General features: G+C 43.8%; 1 protein-coding gene across 5 annotated transcripts in view; it reads right to left on the bottom strand.

Moving 5' to 3' along the window:
- The window catches only part of Ent3 (equilibrative nucleoside transporter 3), a 75073-nt gene that overhangs the window by 42734 nt on the left and 14579 nt on the right, over nt 1-17760 (bottom strand). For 3 of the 5 annotated variants that reach the window (XM_069133485.1, XM_046614046.2, XM_046614048.2), the window contains exon 9: nt 4738-4978. In XM_069133485.1, the coding sequence (XP_068989586.1) occupies nt 4738-4978 (241 nt within the window). Of the gene's footprint in view, nt 1-4194; nt 4678-4737; nt 4979-17760 lie in introns of those variants that run through there. The other 2 variants (XR_011176379.1, XM_069133486.1) reach the window with 2 other exon arrangements.

Raw genomic sequence — 17760 nt, 5'->3', positions numbered from 1 at the left:
CCGCTATCCCCACCTGACCTTTGCTCCACCTGGAGGCTTATTACGGTTTTCGGATTGGGTGGAAATGACGAATGTGAGCGACTCACCCTATTACGGTTAATCTCACCTCGTGAAAGTGCGTGTCTCTTCGCGCGAGCTAACTCGACACAAAATTGGATGTGAGAAGGTGAGATTGAAGTGAGTTAACGTGTTCGAGGACAATCGTGGCGCTAGTGTAGCAACAGACGCAAATTGCACAGTAACGGTTAACCTAACAAGCCACAAGCAAGTCACAAATATTGAACATTTGTCAAAAGAAATAAAATGAATAATTCAATGGTCGTATTTTTCATGCCAAATCGAAATAATAGATGATAAAGAATTCAACGAAGATTGCGGGATGCCTCAAATCCATTTATGAGCCCCGAAAATGAATTGCGAAGTCTTTACAGGCGAACAATTCTAAATACTTCTAGGTTTATAGATATATTTCTTTGATGTCAATATTCACAATAAAAATAAAAAATAATGAATAATCAAACAATGAAAGTGTATGTACATTCCAAGCCATTCCAAACTGTAATGGCGTGAGATCACTAGTCGGAAGTGTCCTAGTGATTTCACATTTTCACTCGGCAGATCCGTAATTGGATGAGCGAATTCCCGTGTGATGAGAATGTGAACAGTGACTACGCGCTCACCTGAGAACCGTAATAAGCCCCCTGAACCTGTGCGACGCTGAGTCGATCTCTCGCCGAATAGAGTATAGTTAATTTGATCCATCTTGATGAGGCCAGTCTAAGAACTTTCCGGTGGAATGCGTTTCGTGCTGGGCGTAGTTTTTATTGCATTTTGATGGCTCGGTATTGGCAAGTACGGCAACTTTTTACCGGCGTGCGTACGAAAATTACTGATACACTGTTGGATAGTACCTATCTTATGACAACCGAGTGCCCTCCACCTTTCGACTGACGAATACAGTTTTGTTACAATTTGATCGTTTGATATCGGCCCCTCCGGCAGTCTAATAACATAACATCAAATTTTAATATAATGTCCACAGCTTTAAAGTCACTCGAACACGTACGGCTTGTGAACAGTGAAAAATAATTTTTTATTATATTATAGATAAAGTACTCATTCTCATCGAAGCGAAATTTCAAGCCAGGTCTACGACTAAATAAGAGATATAGAAGTAGTTGAAAATCGGATTCTTAACACAGGGCTTATGGGAGAATTACCCCTGCGAGACATAGGCCGAGTAATATTATGCATTTACCGAACAGATGTTGATGAAAAACTAAAGTAATGTTAACTAGATCACGAGGATTGAAAATAAAACAATAAAGTGTAGGGTCAATAACAACAATTAAAAGATATTGGTTGTTGAAGTGTCAAAAAATTGGTAGTTGAGAAATGTTTAGTAACTGCCTCGAGAATCGGCAGCGTCGCAGATATCACGTGGTATGTGTATAACGCCAGGGCGCATGCGTGAGAACAATCTACGGGGTTAGGCTAGTGCATGGTCACCACGGACTTATGGACGGAGCCTATGAGTGCGGGGATGCGGCGAAAGACGGAAGGGGAATCAGAGCCGTCAGCCATCTTGATGAGCTGAATAGATATACGTATACCACAGCTACGAACGCACGCGGATGTGTATGCATGTGCAGTTGTTTGTTATTGTTGTATAGGTCAGGTCAGATGGTAACCGATCATGGATTGAGAATTCAGAATAATACAACATGCCTTATTGTGTAGCGCCTAACTGCAAAAACAGATCTTTCTCAAAATCACAAAAACAATGTGAGGTCGAAGTACAGAATAAGGCTACATTTCACCTGTAAGTATAAGTAACGCTTCTGGAACTGTAAATAAGGTGAATGCTGTGATTCCAAGTAATGTATGTATTTGTATCTACATTCCTTCAAGTTTTCCGAAAAATATTGAGAGGCGTAGGATATGGCTTGATACGATAGGGTTGACGAAGACAAGTGTGCCAAAGTATGCTTATTTATGTTCATGTCATTTTTCACCGGAATCATTCGATCGAACATCTGCCTTCAAAGTTAGGCTGAAAGACGATGCTATACCAAATGTGAGTTCAATTCATAGTTTTTAAATACAAATATATTTCAGCATGTGAATATAAATCATTTATTCATGTAGGTTCTATATACAAAAATTTACGAATTATTCAACGCGGTGTTTCTGTTCATTCTGTCATTGTATTATATTTTTTTTTGGTTTTTTCTTCGTTTACATTTGTACTCAGTATTATTCTGGTTCTATGCACAGGTGCTTTGCACCTCTATAGAATGTACGCCGGAATTAAAATTGGATTTAAAAAAATGTGCTTACCTGCACAGTTTTTTATACAAAAAGAATTGAAGCTGTGTTCGTACATACCTATACAGTTCGAGGAAATAGTTTATCACAACGATCTGTCCGAAAAACTAATACTGCCTAAAGTGAATCGTTTAAACGTGGCGCCCGAAAACTTAGCTCATCAATATGGCCGATGTGCTACCACATGCACTCTCCGCAAGGCGCATACCCCTCGCCGTCAAGCCTAGCTTACGCTCCGTCCATAAGTCCGTGATGGTCACCGATGAGTGCGTCGAATAAATTGGCGGTGGGAATGAAATAGACAATTGCGACGTTACTGTTATTCTGTATGCAGTACCGTAATGTGAAATTATTCCTATTCCCTGGATTTTATTTATCCACAAACAACGAGTAATTGTTACATTAAATTATCAATAACTTGATGACGAGCCACTGTACGATGACAAACATGTATATTACTGAAAAAATTGAGGGCATTGCTTGAGCCCCCACACAAATCGGCACTGAGTGTTAGAGCCACCTTAACCGGATTGCCATCACTTTGGCATTATGGTACATGATATTGCTAGCATTTTGACGATTCAGTACAGGTAATACAGACTGGCTTATGATGGTAATATGCCATCATTTGTCCGATGAAAGCAATTTTCATCTATTCATGATATGGAGTTCTTGCTAGATACATGGTATGCAAAATTAAGTAGTTGACCAGTTTACCGACCAAAATTTATAGTTGACGGTAATCGTTGATCTAAATATGTTGCTTTGATGAAGCAATAGGGCCATATTTTCTCTGAAGTATCTTGAAAATAATTGGGACCAAATTTTTGCCAAAATACGGATGTTAATCACCTGACAGTCCTGATGATGATACAATCGTGACTAAAAATTTTTGTGATATGTGTCCTGTAGTGAGATAATTTTTAATATTCTATGACAGCACGAAATTCCATCTCCTGATCGGAGTCGTGTATCAGTAGGAAAAAGGTTTCCTGTTTTGTAAAGCAAACTGTAGCCTAATGAATAGAGCGTGCGATTGGTAATGCCAGTGGTCCCTGATCGAATCCCATCTTGAAAGCGTCAGATTTGTCGTGAAACTAAAATTGCGTTTTAAGGGTTCTTGACTAATGTAAGTTGATATTAATTTAAAAAATATATAATAGAAGTTACATTAGGCTGATTAAATACATTTGGAAAAATATTTTGATCGTTTACATAGTCAAGCTGTTGCTGCATCAGCCTTCAGTGCAGCGGCTCTATATCAAACTGGCAATGGTCCAGCACGATGTGTTTGCTAGGTCAACTTTGTATTTTTGGGGTAATTATATTAACGTCCTTTTTTCTGTTTTTGTTTCGAAAAATAGGAGGAGGTAATTAAAAATTGGAAAGGTGACATCTCGCGAGTTGATCTATGCATTTTTTTTATGAAATTCGCAAGCCTAGCCGCTTCGACCGCAGTAACTTGATCGCGTTTATTTCACTCTAATCAAAATTTTGTAAGATGATTATTTAAAAAATTGAGAAACGTACGTAGTCTTAGGTTTTAAATTTAGATAATTTAATATTAAATTGATTGAATAGTTAAAATGTTGAGTAAATTATACAGGAGACAACAAAAGAAAAAAAAATTTTTAATTCTATTTAAGTGACCAAATTTTGATTCTATACATCGAATAATAACTAAAATCTTCATTTATTACTTGGAAAGTTTGCTTTTGTCTTTTTAACGTTGTTGAATAAGTATTGAAGTTTTTGATTGCTACTATAAGCAGCAGGTAGCAGTACCTTGAAATATCAAACTTTTATCCAATACAACTATTTTTTCTTTTATTAGTTACGTGGAAGAAATCAAAATTTGACATCTAGAACACAGGCTCAAAATTTGTGTTAACCGGTGTTATCATTAAACGGATTCTCCAACCTCCTGTTACTAATTTACATGTAATAAAAGTCATGTCATTTAACTTTGTTTCAGTCGCATGCTGTTCTGATATCCTTAACTTTTTGCACCGTCACATTGTCCGCTAAATTTAATTATTCCAGAATCACAATTCCCAATGAATGGAATAATTATTTCTAGTCAATTTATTTTTACCATGTTTTCTAATTAAAGCGATAATCTTGTATCGTGAATTTATCACGATCTAGTGATTCACATAATTCTGACTACTCTGTGCGACACTGACGCCAATGGTTACCATGACGGTCGCGGGCTCAAGATTCCCTTGCGGGCCGTATTTTTTCTCAAGTTTGCAGTATTGACCGTCTAGCTCGGCTCACGTAAGAGTTGTGCATGTGTGGGGTAGGCGCACTGAGTGGATCAGGTTGGGTCCATTGACCAGACCTTCCCTGTATGTACATGTAATAGTGATCCATCGGTTAGAAGGTGTTATATACATAGCTTCTTACCCGTCAATTCTCTGTGTTCCTCGGGTACCTTGCTGGGTGCTTGAATCATGGGTACACTTCCAACAATTCCGTTGGTCAAGCCTAGGAGTAGCGAGAACAATAACGGATAGCCTTCGCCCGACAAAATCGGCGCTCGTCTTGGAATAGCGCACAACAGGAACAGGGGAATGAGAATCGCACGTGCTCCAGAAAAGTATAGTAGCTGTGTACGAGTCCACTCGTATGGGATCGAGGCTAAGACCTGAGGAAAAGTAGCGTAATACAGTCCGCTCTCATAATAGTACCGGCGATGGGGGAGTAGCGGAGTATTTTTCTTGGAACTCAGGTACCCCCACCACTGACGTGCGTTCACGCCGTCGGAATTCTCGTCTCGCTCTCGTAATAGTGCCGCCGCACCGGGTAAACTGTGACTACTCGTGTATATTTATATTCGTTTTCCTTATCATATAAAAATGGATTAATCCGATTTTCGAAATTCAATTTCTTTTTCTAAATTTCGTTATTTCAAGAAAACTTTTCACACATATCCCCATTTACTCCACAGAAAGTGTTAAAAATACATATTGATACAGTAAGATCATCAAATGTATATAATCTCTACTTCTTTGAATAAAATCAATTATTATTTCAATGATAATAATCGAAATTTATGAGAATTTTTTAATGATATGTGTTTAGAAAGATGGCAAAAGGATATGGCTCATCGACGTGGGATCCGCGAATTAGTGATGAGGACGAGTGTAAATGAAACGAAAAAGATGTTGAGATGGAGAGAGATAATGATTACCGATAAACGATACTTTTATTGGTTTCGATGTGGCGATACAGACCGTATCGCAAGAGAACGTTACAGAGAGTGAAGATTTTACAGAGCGAGAGAACACATAGATTACACACATACATGATTTCGAGACAGTAGACAATACATGAGATACAGCTGATAGGTTTTGAGTCGTGACACGGGCAAGCGGCGAGATTTGACGCAGAGACGGCAAGTAAACATTGCACGCGAGTGTGCGTACATGTGCGAGGACGATTTTGAGTGTCGCGAGACACACATTTAACTATTCGATACGTTGCCGAAACATACCACCTGCTTCGCTATCGGTAACGATCGCGAAATTAGATTATGCCGCCCGCCGTGCGTTATTCATTCTTAGAGTCAATAATTGTCTTAAGAGGACACTGGAAGCACACACAATTTTACGATTGGACGTTTTGACACAGCGGATTTCGTTTTAATGGTCACAACGCGAACGAGACCGTCGGTTCCCGGATGCACTTCGATCACTTTCGCGAGAGGCCACACAGATGGAGGTAGATTTTCGTTTTTTACGAGAACGATGGATCCGATTTTGATGTTCCCGCAATGAGTCTGCCATTTCGAGAGGTTTTGGAAGGACTGAAGATACTCCGTACTCCACCGTTTCCAAAAATGCTCCAGCATTTGACGCGAGTGTTGCCAGTGCGATAGCCGTTGACCTGGCCCCTCGATGAGTGACGGCTCAGGAATTGTGTTTAATGCTGAGCCGACGAGAAAGTGTCCTGGAGTCAAGGCACTTGGATCCCTTGGATCGTCCGAGATAGCGCAAAGAGGTCGAGAGTTGAGCGTGGCTTCTACTTGCGTGAGGAACGTCGCGAATTGCTCGAACGTTTCAGGTGAAATTTGACCGATTTGACTCCGGCTTCCCATTTTCCACCGAAATGAGGCGCGGAGGGAGGATTGAACCGCCACTGGGTTCCGTGTGATGCGAGGATGTTTGCGATTTCTGAGAACTCCTTCGACGATGCAGCGAGAAGACGGCGACGTTCTGAGTCTGCGCCGACGAGATTCGTTCCACAATCGTTTGCGATCGAGGCACAAAATCCTCGTCGAGATGTGAAGCGTTTGTACGCCGCGATGAATGCCTCCGTCGTGTAGTCCGAAACTAGCTCGAGATGCACAGCCGAGGTCGTGAAGCAGATGAAGATAACGATATATCCCTTGCATGATTTCGCTCCTCTTCCGCGGGAGGCTCGAATCGAGAATGGACCAGCATAGTCAACGCCAGAGTGAAGAAACGGCCTTGATTGCGTGACTCGAGACTGAGGGAGTTGGCCCATCTGTTGGCTGCTGAGGGTGGCGCGATGACGCGCACAAGGAACGCAACGATGTATGAACATGCGGATCGGTACTCTTCCTCCCAGGATCCAGTACCGCTGTCGGATTGTGGCGAGAGTGAGTTGCGGACCTCCGTGGAGCGTCAACCGATGATGATGATCGATGATCAATGTGGAGAACGATGATTCGCGAGGCAAGATGAACGGGTGCCTTTCGTCATACGAAAGCAATGAGTGATTCAGTCGACCACCGACTCTGAGGAATCCGTTCGAATCGATGAACGGCGTGAGTCGCGATAGTGGATGACTTCGAGTGAGACTTGAGCTTGTCTCGATTTGGCGAATTTCTTCCACGAAGTACGCCTGCTGGGTCACCTTGGTTCAAAACAGTTGGGCGTCGCTTAATTCGAGAGTAGAGATCGGTCCGACACTGATAGACGTGTTTACGTGATTCGATGTCGTCTTCGCGAGGAACCGATTTGCTGCGCGTTTACACAATGATGTGACTTTGAGGAGAGTCAATAGTTTTGAGTAGTGATCGACGAGATCCCAGATTTGTAGCAGCTTAGCTGTTGCGATGTGCGTCGACAGCCCTTTTCTTTCCTCGAGATGAATGTTTTCTTCCGGTCGCGGAGATAAGGATGGCCAATTGACACAAGGCTTCGAGAGCCAGGATGGTCCGAAGGTCCAAAGTTCTGATTTTTGGAGTTGCTCCGGAGATGCACCACGAGACGCAAGATCAGCGGGGTTTCCAGAACCCGAGATGTGATACCAACGAGCGCGCGCGAACTCTTGGATTTCCGTTACGCGATTACGAACGAATTCCTTCCACCGCGATGGGTGGCTTTTGATCCACGCGAGCGCGACTGTGGAATCCGTCCACAGATAAACCGGGGTGTTTTCGAAATTAAGAGTTTTTTCCACATGACACATCAACCGGACGAGAAGATTCGCAGCACAGAGTTCGAGACGAGGAATTGTCACCTTCTTTAGCGGCGCTACTTTAGTTTTCGCGCACACTAGTGAAACGCGCACTTCGTGAGTGTTGATATACGTTCGCGCGTAGATCACTGCGCCTAATGCACTCTGAGAGGCGTCCGCGAAACCATGGATCTCTATCCCGAGAGATGCTGAACTTAACCCGATCCATCGTGGGATGGTGATAGCTGAGATGCCTTAAAGATCTTGTAGAAACTCGATCCATCGCGAGGACAATGAAGCTGAGAGCGGCTCGTCCCAGTCGAAAACGAGTGTCCACAATTTCTGCATAAAGATTTTGGCTCTGATCGTGATCGGCGAGAGCCATCCGAGAGGATCAAAGAGCTGCGCGGTTTGTGAGAGAACTTTTCGTTTCGTGAAATTGTCCCGAGTTTGATTAATTTGTGGAGAGAACGCGAACGCGTCGATGTCTGGTCTCCACGCAAGACCGAGAGCCTGAAAGAATGGACTTTGATCGAGATTTAGATGCATCGCGATCTCTTGATGGTTTCGAGAAATGTCAACGAGAGTTTCTGGGTGGCTTGAAGTCCACTTTTGAAGTTCAAAGCCGCCCGCCTTGAGCAATTGATTGAGTTCGTTGATTTTCTTGCGACCTTGATCAACGTCCTCTGCTCCTGAGAGGATGTCGTCGACGTACGTGTTCTCGAGAATGACGTGGTTCGCAAAGGGATACTGCTTACCTTCGTCCTGAACGAGTTGATGAAGAACACGGATCGCGAGATACGGAGCGCTTGCAAGACGATACATTACCGTAGTTAGTTGATATTCTTCAATCGGTAGCTCTGGTTCTTCCCTCCAGAGGATTCGCTGAAAATCTTGGTCATCATTGTGGACCAAAACTTGTCGGTACATCTTGACGATGTCTGATGAGAACGCGACTGGATATTGTCGCCAGCGTAGGAGAACGTCCGCGAGGTCGGTTTGCACTTTTGGACCGACGAGAAGATTGTCATTGAGAGAGAGTCCGAGGTTGGTTCTTTGAGACCCGTTGAACACGACACGCAACTTGGTTGTTGAACTGCTGTCGCGAACTACACCGTGATAGGGAAGATAAAACACGCGGGAATTGTCTTCAGGTATATTGATAGCGCGATGCATGTGCCCGAGTTCACGATATCCACGACGGAAGCTCAAGTAAGCTTCCTTGAGTTTCGCGTCGCTACCGAACCGTTTCTCCAAACGAAGGAGCATTTGATGCGCGGGATTCCGCGAGTTGCCGAGCTCTACCGAATTGTCCTTGAGCGGCAGCCTAACTACGTAACGACCGGACGCAGTTCGAGAAACCGTTTCGCAAAAGTGTTGCTCACAACACTCTTCTTCGGAAGTTAGTGCCAAAGGTTTCGACACTTCTTCCTGCTTCCAAAACTACTGCACGAGATCGAGCAGTTCGTGATCCAGGGAGTATTGGAAGCCTTGGACTGCGCCATACGAGGGGCTTGCTGCTTCCGCTGAAACGCAGCCGAAGAGGACCCAACCGAACTGAGTTTCTTGCGCGATTGGTGTTCCTGGTGCTCCTCTTCGAACTCCTTGACCAATGATGTTGCTGTAGATGTCAGCTACGAGAATTACGTCGATTTGACTGGGATGTGCAAAGCTTGGATCCGCGAGGTTGAGTCCTCGTAGATGAGGGCAGTCTTCGACGAGAAGTCGACGTGAGGGTAGATACGATGTGAGTCGTGGAAGCACAAGTGCCTCCACCTGACACGAGAACGAGGTGTGAGTACGAGATTGGAGTTGCAATGTCGCGATGCCGCGAGTCACTGCCGATTGATGAGCTCCGACGCCAATGATCGGTTTCGTTGCTTGATGCCGACGTAGTCGCAATTGTTGCGCTAGCGACTCCGTGACGAATGAACTTTTGGATCCTTGATCGAGTAGAGCGCGAGCGATGATTCTTTCTCCAGTATGCGGATTCGAGGCGATCAATTGCACTGTGGCGAGAAGAACTGGAGAGCGCTTGATCATTGTAGGCTGAGCTGAGTGGTTGCTCACCTGAGGGGCGCTGTTCGAGATCGGTGCGTTCGGCACTGCAGGTTGCGCTACTGCAGCCTGTCCTTGAGATGTGCCGCTGTTGGCAGCTGTCGAGATTGAGGAAGAGTTTCGATGCAGCAAGGAATGATGTCGATCGTTGCACACGCGACACGTTTTGTTAGATCGACAGTCCTTCTGCTGATGCGGACCGAGACAATTGAAGCAAAGCTTCTTGGCAGAAGCCACTTCCCTTTTTTGATCGAGAGACTTGTCGCGAAAGGTCGAACAGAACGCGATGTAGTGGTTGCCTTTGCAACAAGCATACAACTGTTCCTTTGATTGCGCCCTATGTGACCTTGTCGTCTGAGAATTTGACCTTCCTTGCGATGAGTGCGGTTTCGACGTCGCGATCTGATTGTGAGCATGAGCTTGCTCCACGGCTTCGAGGGTGTGGATGCGACCGTTGAGAAACGCCTTGAGCTCCACAAACGTGGGGGGCTCGAGTTTCTCACTAACACTTTTTTCCCACTCTTCTAGAGATGCTGGGTCGAGCTTGCGAATCGTCATGTGCACGATGATATGATCCCCTAATTTCTCGGGACTATCGAGAAGTTCGAGCGCGCCAAGAGCTTCGCAAGTGTTGCTGTGCAAGCTTTTCAGTTCCGATGACGATTTTTTCGTGACACGAGGAATCCCGCAAAGTGTCGCGAGATGAGAATCCGTCAAAAGTCTCTTGTTTTCGTACCGCGATACGAGAGTTTCCCAGGCTCGAGGGAAGTTTTCAGCGGTAAGAGCGATGTTTTTAATGAGTTGTGACGGTTCATCGGTAAGACTTGTTTTTAGGTAGTGCAGTTTTTCCACTTCCGAGAATTGCGAATTTTCGCGAACGATTGATGTGAAGAGGTCGTGGAAAGACTTCCAGTCTGAGTAATTGCCCGAGAACGTAGGCAATTCGATGCGTGGTAGCCGTTTTGAGGCTCCTCCAGTTGTGAGTTGTGGGGCTGCGGCTGTTGGCACGATCGGTGCCGATAGAGTCTTGAGAGTTTCGAGTAGATCGAGCATCTCTCCCTTCGCGTTCTAGTATTGCTCTTTGCACTGTCCGTAATAGTCTTTCGCGAAATACGAAAGTCGTTTGATAGCGTCGAGTTGATCACTTTTTGCTGCGATTCTAATTTGATCGATTGTCTCGTGCATGCCTTGGAACTTCAGCCAATTTGAATTTAAAGCATCTAATCGTGATTGCACTTGCCCGAGGGTTGTTTTTGCTTCACCGAGCTTGCGCAAGTTTTCGAGATTGCGACAGATGCGCCTGAAGAGATCGGTTTGACGTTCAATGTATTCGTCGATCGTCATTTTGACAAACGAGAAAGTGTAACTCACGCGACGAACAGAGTTTTCACAAACGAGATACGCACACAGTGATAATAGGGCGTCGCGATACACACTTCGAAAGATCGGTGTTGTTGACGCTCAGATCTTAGTCACGGTCACTACAGAGGACACCGCACGTTTGAATTTAACGGACGCGACTGATTTTGGGATGGTTTTCACAGATAACGATATTGTTCACTTTGATTACGTGAACTTTGGCAACTTGATGCACACGCGATAGTTTTGTTTCACTCACTGGCTAATTCGTTTTCCCGTAAGTCGCAACGATTCGAAAGATCCGACTCGATTCGCGACTGATCCGGTTCGAAGGACCAAAAAATGTTTAGAGAGATGGCAAAAGGATATGGCTCATCGACGTGGGATCCGCAAATTAGTGATGAGGACGAGTGTAAATGAAACAAAAATGATGTTGAGATGGAGAGAGATAATGATTACCGATAAACGAGACTTTTATTGGTTTCGATGTGGCGATACAGACCGTATCGCAAGAGAACGTTACAGAGAGTGAAGATTTTACAGAGCGAGAGAACACATAGATTACACACATACATGATTTCGAGACAGTAGACAATACATGAGATACAGCTGATAGGTTTTGAGTCGCGACACGGGCAAGCGGCGAGATTTGATGCAGAGACGGCAAGTAAACATTGCACGCGAGTGTGCGTACATGTGCGAGGACGATTTTGAGTGTCGCGAGACACACATTTAACTACTCGATACTTTGCCGAAACAATATGATTACTATATTATGAATTTTGTGACGGAATAACATTATTAAAAAAATAATGACAATAATTTGAATTTAAAGCAGAGAATTATACGCTATTTCATTGAGCCAGCGTTTGGCACTATTGACAGAGACGAATATGAAACCCGAAGTGAGCCCGTGGTGGGGGTTATGTTCGGTGGGGGGAGTGGCACTATTACGGGAGCGGCCTGTATTGGGACTAACGATTTAAAAAACTCAGTCTCGTGTTCATGAGTAGTAGTTTGATTATCGCTGTTGAGGACTTGGGACTTTTACGTAAGACTCATTGGTGAGTATGAGACTTATGAGGTATGCAGAAGCTCAGTCTTGTTAGTAGTAAAAATGGCTACTTGGCCAAAAATAATCGATGCATTGGAATTGAGTTTATTAAGATTTGTGAGGTATCAGAGGGAATAGTTTCATGGATCTGAGAATCAGCTGAAACGCTGATGGTTATGGATTAAGAAAGTTTAGTTTTATTGACAAGAACACATCACGAGACTAAAAAAACGTTTAATACGTAGGAGACGCACGAGCATGAAAAAAAGTTTTTCTTTCTCCTAGCGCCTCCTTTCGGCACGCGATCACACCATAGTTTCTCCCTTGCAAAAACGGCGTACGCAGGCGCGGGGAGGTACGAGTGCGATAAACCATGGTGTAAGGATTAAGGTGTGCTACAGCGCAGCTTTTCGGATCAACCAATAGAAAAGTTTCACCAGTTGACGTCGCAACAGTCGGTCAATTCAAAACTGTCGGAAGATTCAAGGTAGATTAGAATGTTACAGATGAAACGTTGACTGAATTCTTCAGTTCACGCATAGCGGCAATGTGAATACTTTTTCCTCTGCAGGTCCTAGCAGGATTTTTATAGCCCTTAACCGAACAGTTCAACATTTGATTCAATTCGTGAAACGATGCGCGTCAACGCGATGCGTGACCCACCACGTTTGTTTATACGTTTATCGAAGTAATAGTTGCGGTTATGTTGTAATTTGTACTCGTGCATGCGCTGTAGGCTTACTATGACTTGCCGTGACGTCAACTGGTGGAATACGCAACCTCGTACGAAAATTGGTTCTCTATCGAGCACACCTTACTCCTTACACCATGCGATAAACATTCATCTATCCAACACATTCACCGTTTAAGCACTCGTTATTTACAACATATCACACAACAAGCCAAATTACATTTTGGGCAACGCTTTTGTAAATATATCAGCTTTTTGGTATTTTGTGGGAATATATTTTACATAGACTCTCATTTTCATTTTCGTCTCCGACAGGATACAATGCAACCACCGGATCAGCAGGCACACATACAGATTTTACGTCCGACATACCAAATCTTACAAGAATTTTTTCAACATACTCGGATTGAGGAATGAATATCGTTTTCTCGACACGATTTCGTTCTATTTGCAAACATACAAATCGTGACGCATCTCCTGTAGTTATCTCAAACGCACTTTTCAGACAACTCATTACAGCATCCAGCACTTCACTCGATTTCGAAGCCATAAGGCCATCGTCGACAAACAATGCTAGAAGGATATTCACACCATCGACACGTCCCTTAAAGATACACTGATCTGCATGGCCTTGAGCAAAGTTTAACCTTTTTAGAAAATCACTCAACTTGCGATTTCAGCATCTGGGTGACTGCTTCAAGCAATAGCGTGACCTGTTTAATTTGCACACGTAGTCTTCTAGCACATCCAGACCTCCTTCGATAGCGAGCCCCTCAGGAACTTTCATAAAAATCTCCTCTTTCAGTTTGCTATATAAGAAGGCAGTTTGAACATCAAGCTGAGCCAGCTCGTAGCTTCTTGCGTTATCTCCGTCAAAAGTGCTCGGAGTGAATCATACTGGATAACAGGTGCTAATGTTTCGTTGTAATCCACACGTTATCGCTGAAAAAAGCCTCGCGCACACAGGCGTTCTTTGTCGTTACAAATTGTCGCTGATACTCACCAGCTAATGACCCCTGACCGACCTCGAAAACTCACTCGAGTCTATTAGCTTATCGCCGGGCTTCTTTCTGACCACTGTCCAAGTTTTATTATTTTGATGAGTTAGCAATTCCTGAATAATCGTTTTCAACCATTTTGTTCAATCAGTTCCACTCACCGCTTCCTGCAGCGTAGTCGGTGCTCTACGTAATCGATCTCGTGGAGATACCTTTGTGGTCGCTAAATCAGTCTTCGATCTCGGAGTTGTTTTCTAGCCACTAACTCGCGTAGCTCGTTCTGCACCTCGACTCCTTCTTCCTGCTGATGCAGTGCTGCGTCGCCCGGTACATTTTCGGCCGAAACTCGATAGCCTCGTCGTTTTGTGTTATTTTCATTGATTTTTCTTCTGGATTCTTCACGCTTGTACTCTTTTCAGCTTCCGTTTAGTTAAACTCGACATCCCGAGACACCACAATTGTTCTCTTTGCCGAGTCCCACAAACGATATTTCTCTGACTCGTCCTGATATCTCATCAGTATTAACTTTTTCGCCTTATCGTCTAGTTTCTCACGAAACTGCTTGGGAACATGAGCATATGCTGTCGATCTGAAGACTCTAACGTGACATAGCGCCGGTTTTCTTCCGGTCCAATCTTCGCATGCCGTCTTGAGTTCTTATCTGCCCAAGTGCGATTTTCTGTTTAGCATATACACAGCTGTGTTAACAGCCTCAGCCCACAGCATCTCCGGAAGGTTTTTTGCTTGGAGCATCAGTCTGGCGCTTTCAAAGATGGTTCGATTCACCCTCTCTGCCTTTCCGTTCTGTTGTGGTGCGTGGGGTGCCGAATTCTCCATACGTATTCCTCGTGCTTCAAGATATGCTGTCATCGCTGTATTTTTATATTCACGCCCGTTATCCGATCTCATTACCTTCGGTCTTGATCCGAACTTGTTTTCGACTAGCCGCTCATAAATCTTGCATTTTTCGAACACTTCGTCTTTATGTTTCAGAAAGTAAGCATGGAAAAAACTCGGGGCTTCATCAGTGAACGTTACGAAGTAGCTTGCACCTCCTTGCGATTTTTCCTGAATCGGTCCACGTACGTCAGTATGGACGCACTCCCCCGGCTCCATTTCGCGCGAACTCGATTTTCCTGGAAACGATTTTCGATGCGCTTTTCCGGCAAGAGTACGATTTCCGGGGCGACGTAAATCACAGGGTTCGTAGAATCACAGGGTGCGTGGAATCACGGGTGCGTGCTGGGCACCTCGATGTGTGCGTGGAATCACGGGTGCGCATTTATCGAAAATTTACATAAGACCTTTTTTATAGGAAATTTAATTTCCTACAAAAAGTGTTCTTTATAATTTTTTCGAAAACGTCATATTTACCAAGATATTTCAAAAAACAAAAATAATCGATAGGTATCGATATCTCGAAAACTAAGCGAGATAGCGAAAATTTTTATTCTTCACTTTCGATTTCTCTTGTCGAAATACATCAGAACCCATCGTTTCTTTCGGTAACATCACGCGATCGAGTATTCGATAAATTGCGTTACTTTGTTTTACACCATTCAGAATTATCTCATCTTTCAATGATACTGTCATGCATTCATTGTCAAACCCGATAAAACAACCTTTCTCGGCGCACGCACCCATAGAAAGTAGGTTTTTCTGTATTTCCGGTATACATGTATAGTACACCTTCTATTCGCACGCGATTCCAATGACCGTCAAAAACCGTTCCAAGGTTTATATTCCCCTCACCTTGTATCTCTCACTCAACGTAGTTGCCATGCACAACAGTGTCAACGACGCCCGTGCGGAGAGTTTCAAACCATTCGCCCCGATGCGAGATATGTCGAGAAGCCTCACTGTCGCCAATTCAGGCTTTTGAGTTATCGACCTCGAGCAGACGCCTCACTTGTCCCTCTGAGATACCGACCCGCTCTTCCCCAGTCATCGATCTGCTCTCTTTCCCGCGACCACAAGTACGTATGAGTGCAAACTACTTCCGTCTTTCGGTTTGTCGCCACTACTCTGTTTCTTTTCCGGACAATCCACTGATATATAACTACACTGGATTGGATATAAGCGCGGTGCCGTGAGGGCAATTGAACGGTAGCCATTTTGTAGGGATTCTTGTCACTTCAGATATATACCTATGTATATATATGTATATAAGACATCCGTTTCCGGTGACGTTGTTTACAATAGGTAAATAGACCAGTGCAATAATGTTTTTAATTTTTAGAGGTTCGGGTTCAAGAATCAGGGGAGTGTTCGTGGATAGGTGAGAGAGAATAGGTAAGAGTTAAAGTGAAATAAATGCAAGAGGATGGAGGAATAGAATCAAATTGTATTTTTAGGGTATAAAGTAGAGGTGGTAGTTAGGAGGTTAGGTTGCGGCGCGGTAGTGAGGGAAGGAGAAGTAAAGGGGGCAGGTAAGAGAACGACGGTAGTGCCAGGGGGCGAGTGAAAGTAACTCGGGCGGTGAGTAGACGGGTAAAGTGGGAATGGCGGTGGATAAGGTAGGTAGTAAGTGTAGATAGTAGAGTATGTCGTATGGTAAAGAGGTAGATCAGGTGGGAAAATTTAAATTGCAAAGTCTAGGGATAGTTGGAGCGGCTAGCACAGGTGATATAAGTGAAGCGGCGGCAAGAGGTAAGAGGAAGGAGAGAGAGGTAGAGGGGGAAGTGAAAGTAGCGGGAGACCTAGAAGAGAAAGAGGTTTTTAAAAGAAGTAAGATTGTGGTGAGGTCGCCAGAGGAAAAGGAGAAAATGGAAGGAATTTTGAGGAAGCTAGAGGAGATAGATGGTAGGATAAAAGAGGAATGTGGAAAGGTAGGAAATAGGGTGGACATACTAAAAGAAGACGGAAAGAGAGAAAGAGATGAGTTCAAAAGGATCTGGGAGGAGGAGAAAAAAGTGTTGAGGGATAGATTAGAAAAGATGGAAAAAAGGCTGGAAAAGTTAGAAATTGACGCAGTAGAAAAAAGCAGGGAAAAGGGAGATGGTGTTAAGATAGGGGTGGAGGGGATGGATGAAGAGACTGAAAAAAGAATTAGGAAATTACAACTAGGAATGGAAAAGAAGAAGAGGGAGGAGAGAAGGAAGAATGTTAGAGTTAAAGGAGTGGAAATGAAAACGGGGCTAAGGTGGGAAAATGAAATTGAAAGGATGTGGGAAAAAATAGGAGTTGTAGGGGGTAAAAAAAAGTATGAGAAAAATAAGGACGGTAGATAGAGAAGGGAGAGGGATGGTTTTAATTGAGTTGGAGGGACTAGAGAAGAAAAGAGAGGTGATGTTATCGAAAAACAGGTTAAGAGGGGAAAAGGTAAGAATTGAGGACGACCTGCCGAGAGAGGAAAGGGGAGAAGGGTAAAGGTAGGTTATATGAAGATGTGGGTGGATGAGAAAGTGAGGTTGTGGGATGAAGCAGAAGGAGATTGGAGAGTACAGCAGGGAAATGAATAAGGGGGGAAAAGAAGAAAAAAGGGACGGGAAAGGATAGGAAAGAGAGAGATGAAGGGGAATATGAGAGTAAGAGAAAATATAGGATAGGTTTTTGGAATGTGGCGGGGTTGAGGAACAAGAGAAAAGACTTCTGGGAAGGGTTGAAAGATTGGGATGTTGCAATATTAGTGGAGACATGGGTGGGTAAGAAGAAATAGAAGGGTATAAGAAAGAATTGGAAAAGAAGTTTCAAATGGGATATACAGGAAGCGATTATACTAAAAGGGTGGGGAAGGGCAAAGGGAGGTACAGTACTAAGGGTGAAGGACGATATTAAAGTAGACAAAATAGGAAAGTGGGATGTTGACGGATGAGTGGAAAGAGAAGTTAAACTAGGGAAAG

The sequence above is a fragment of the Neodiprion pinetum genome, chromosome 2 (assembly GCF_021155775.2).
Source record: "Neodiprion pinetum isolate iyNeoPine1 chromosome 2, iyNeoPine1.2, whole genome shotgun sequence".
In the NCBI taxonomy this organism is placed as follows: domain Eukaryota; kingdom Metazoa; phylum Arthropoda; class Insecta; order Hymenoptera; family Diprionidae; genus Neodiprion; species Neodiprion pinetum.
Note: the sequence above shows the minus strand (reverse complement) of the source record. Positions and strands in the feature narration are given on the sequence as shown.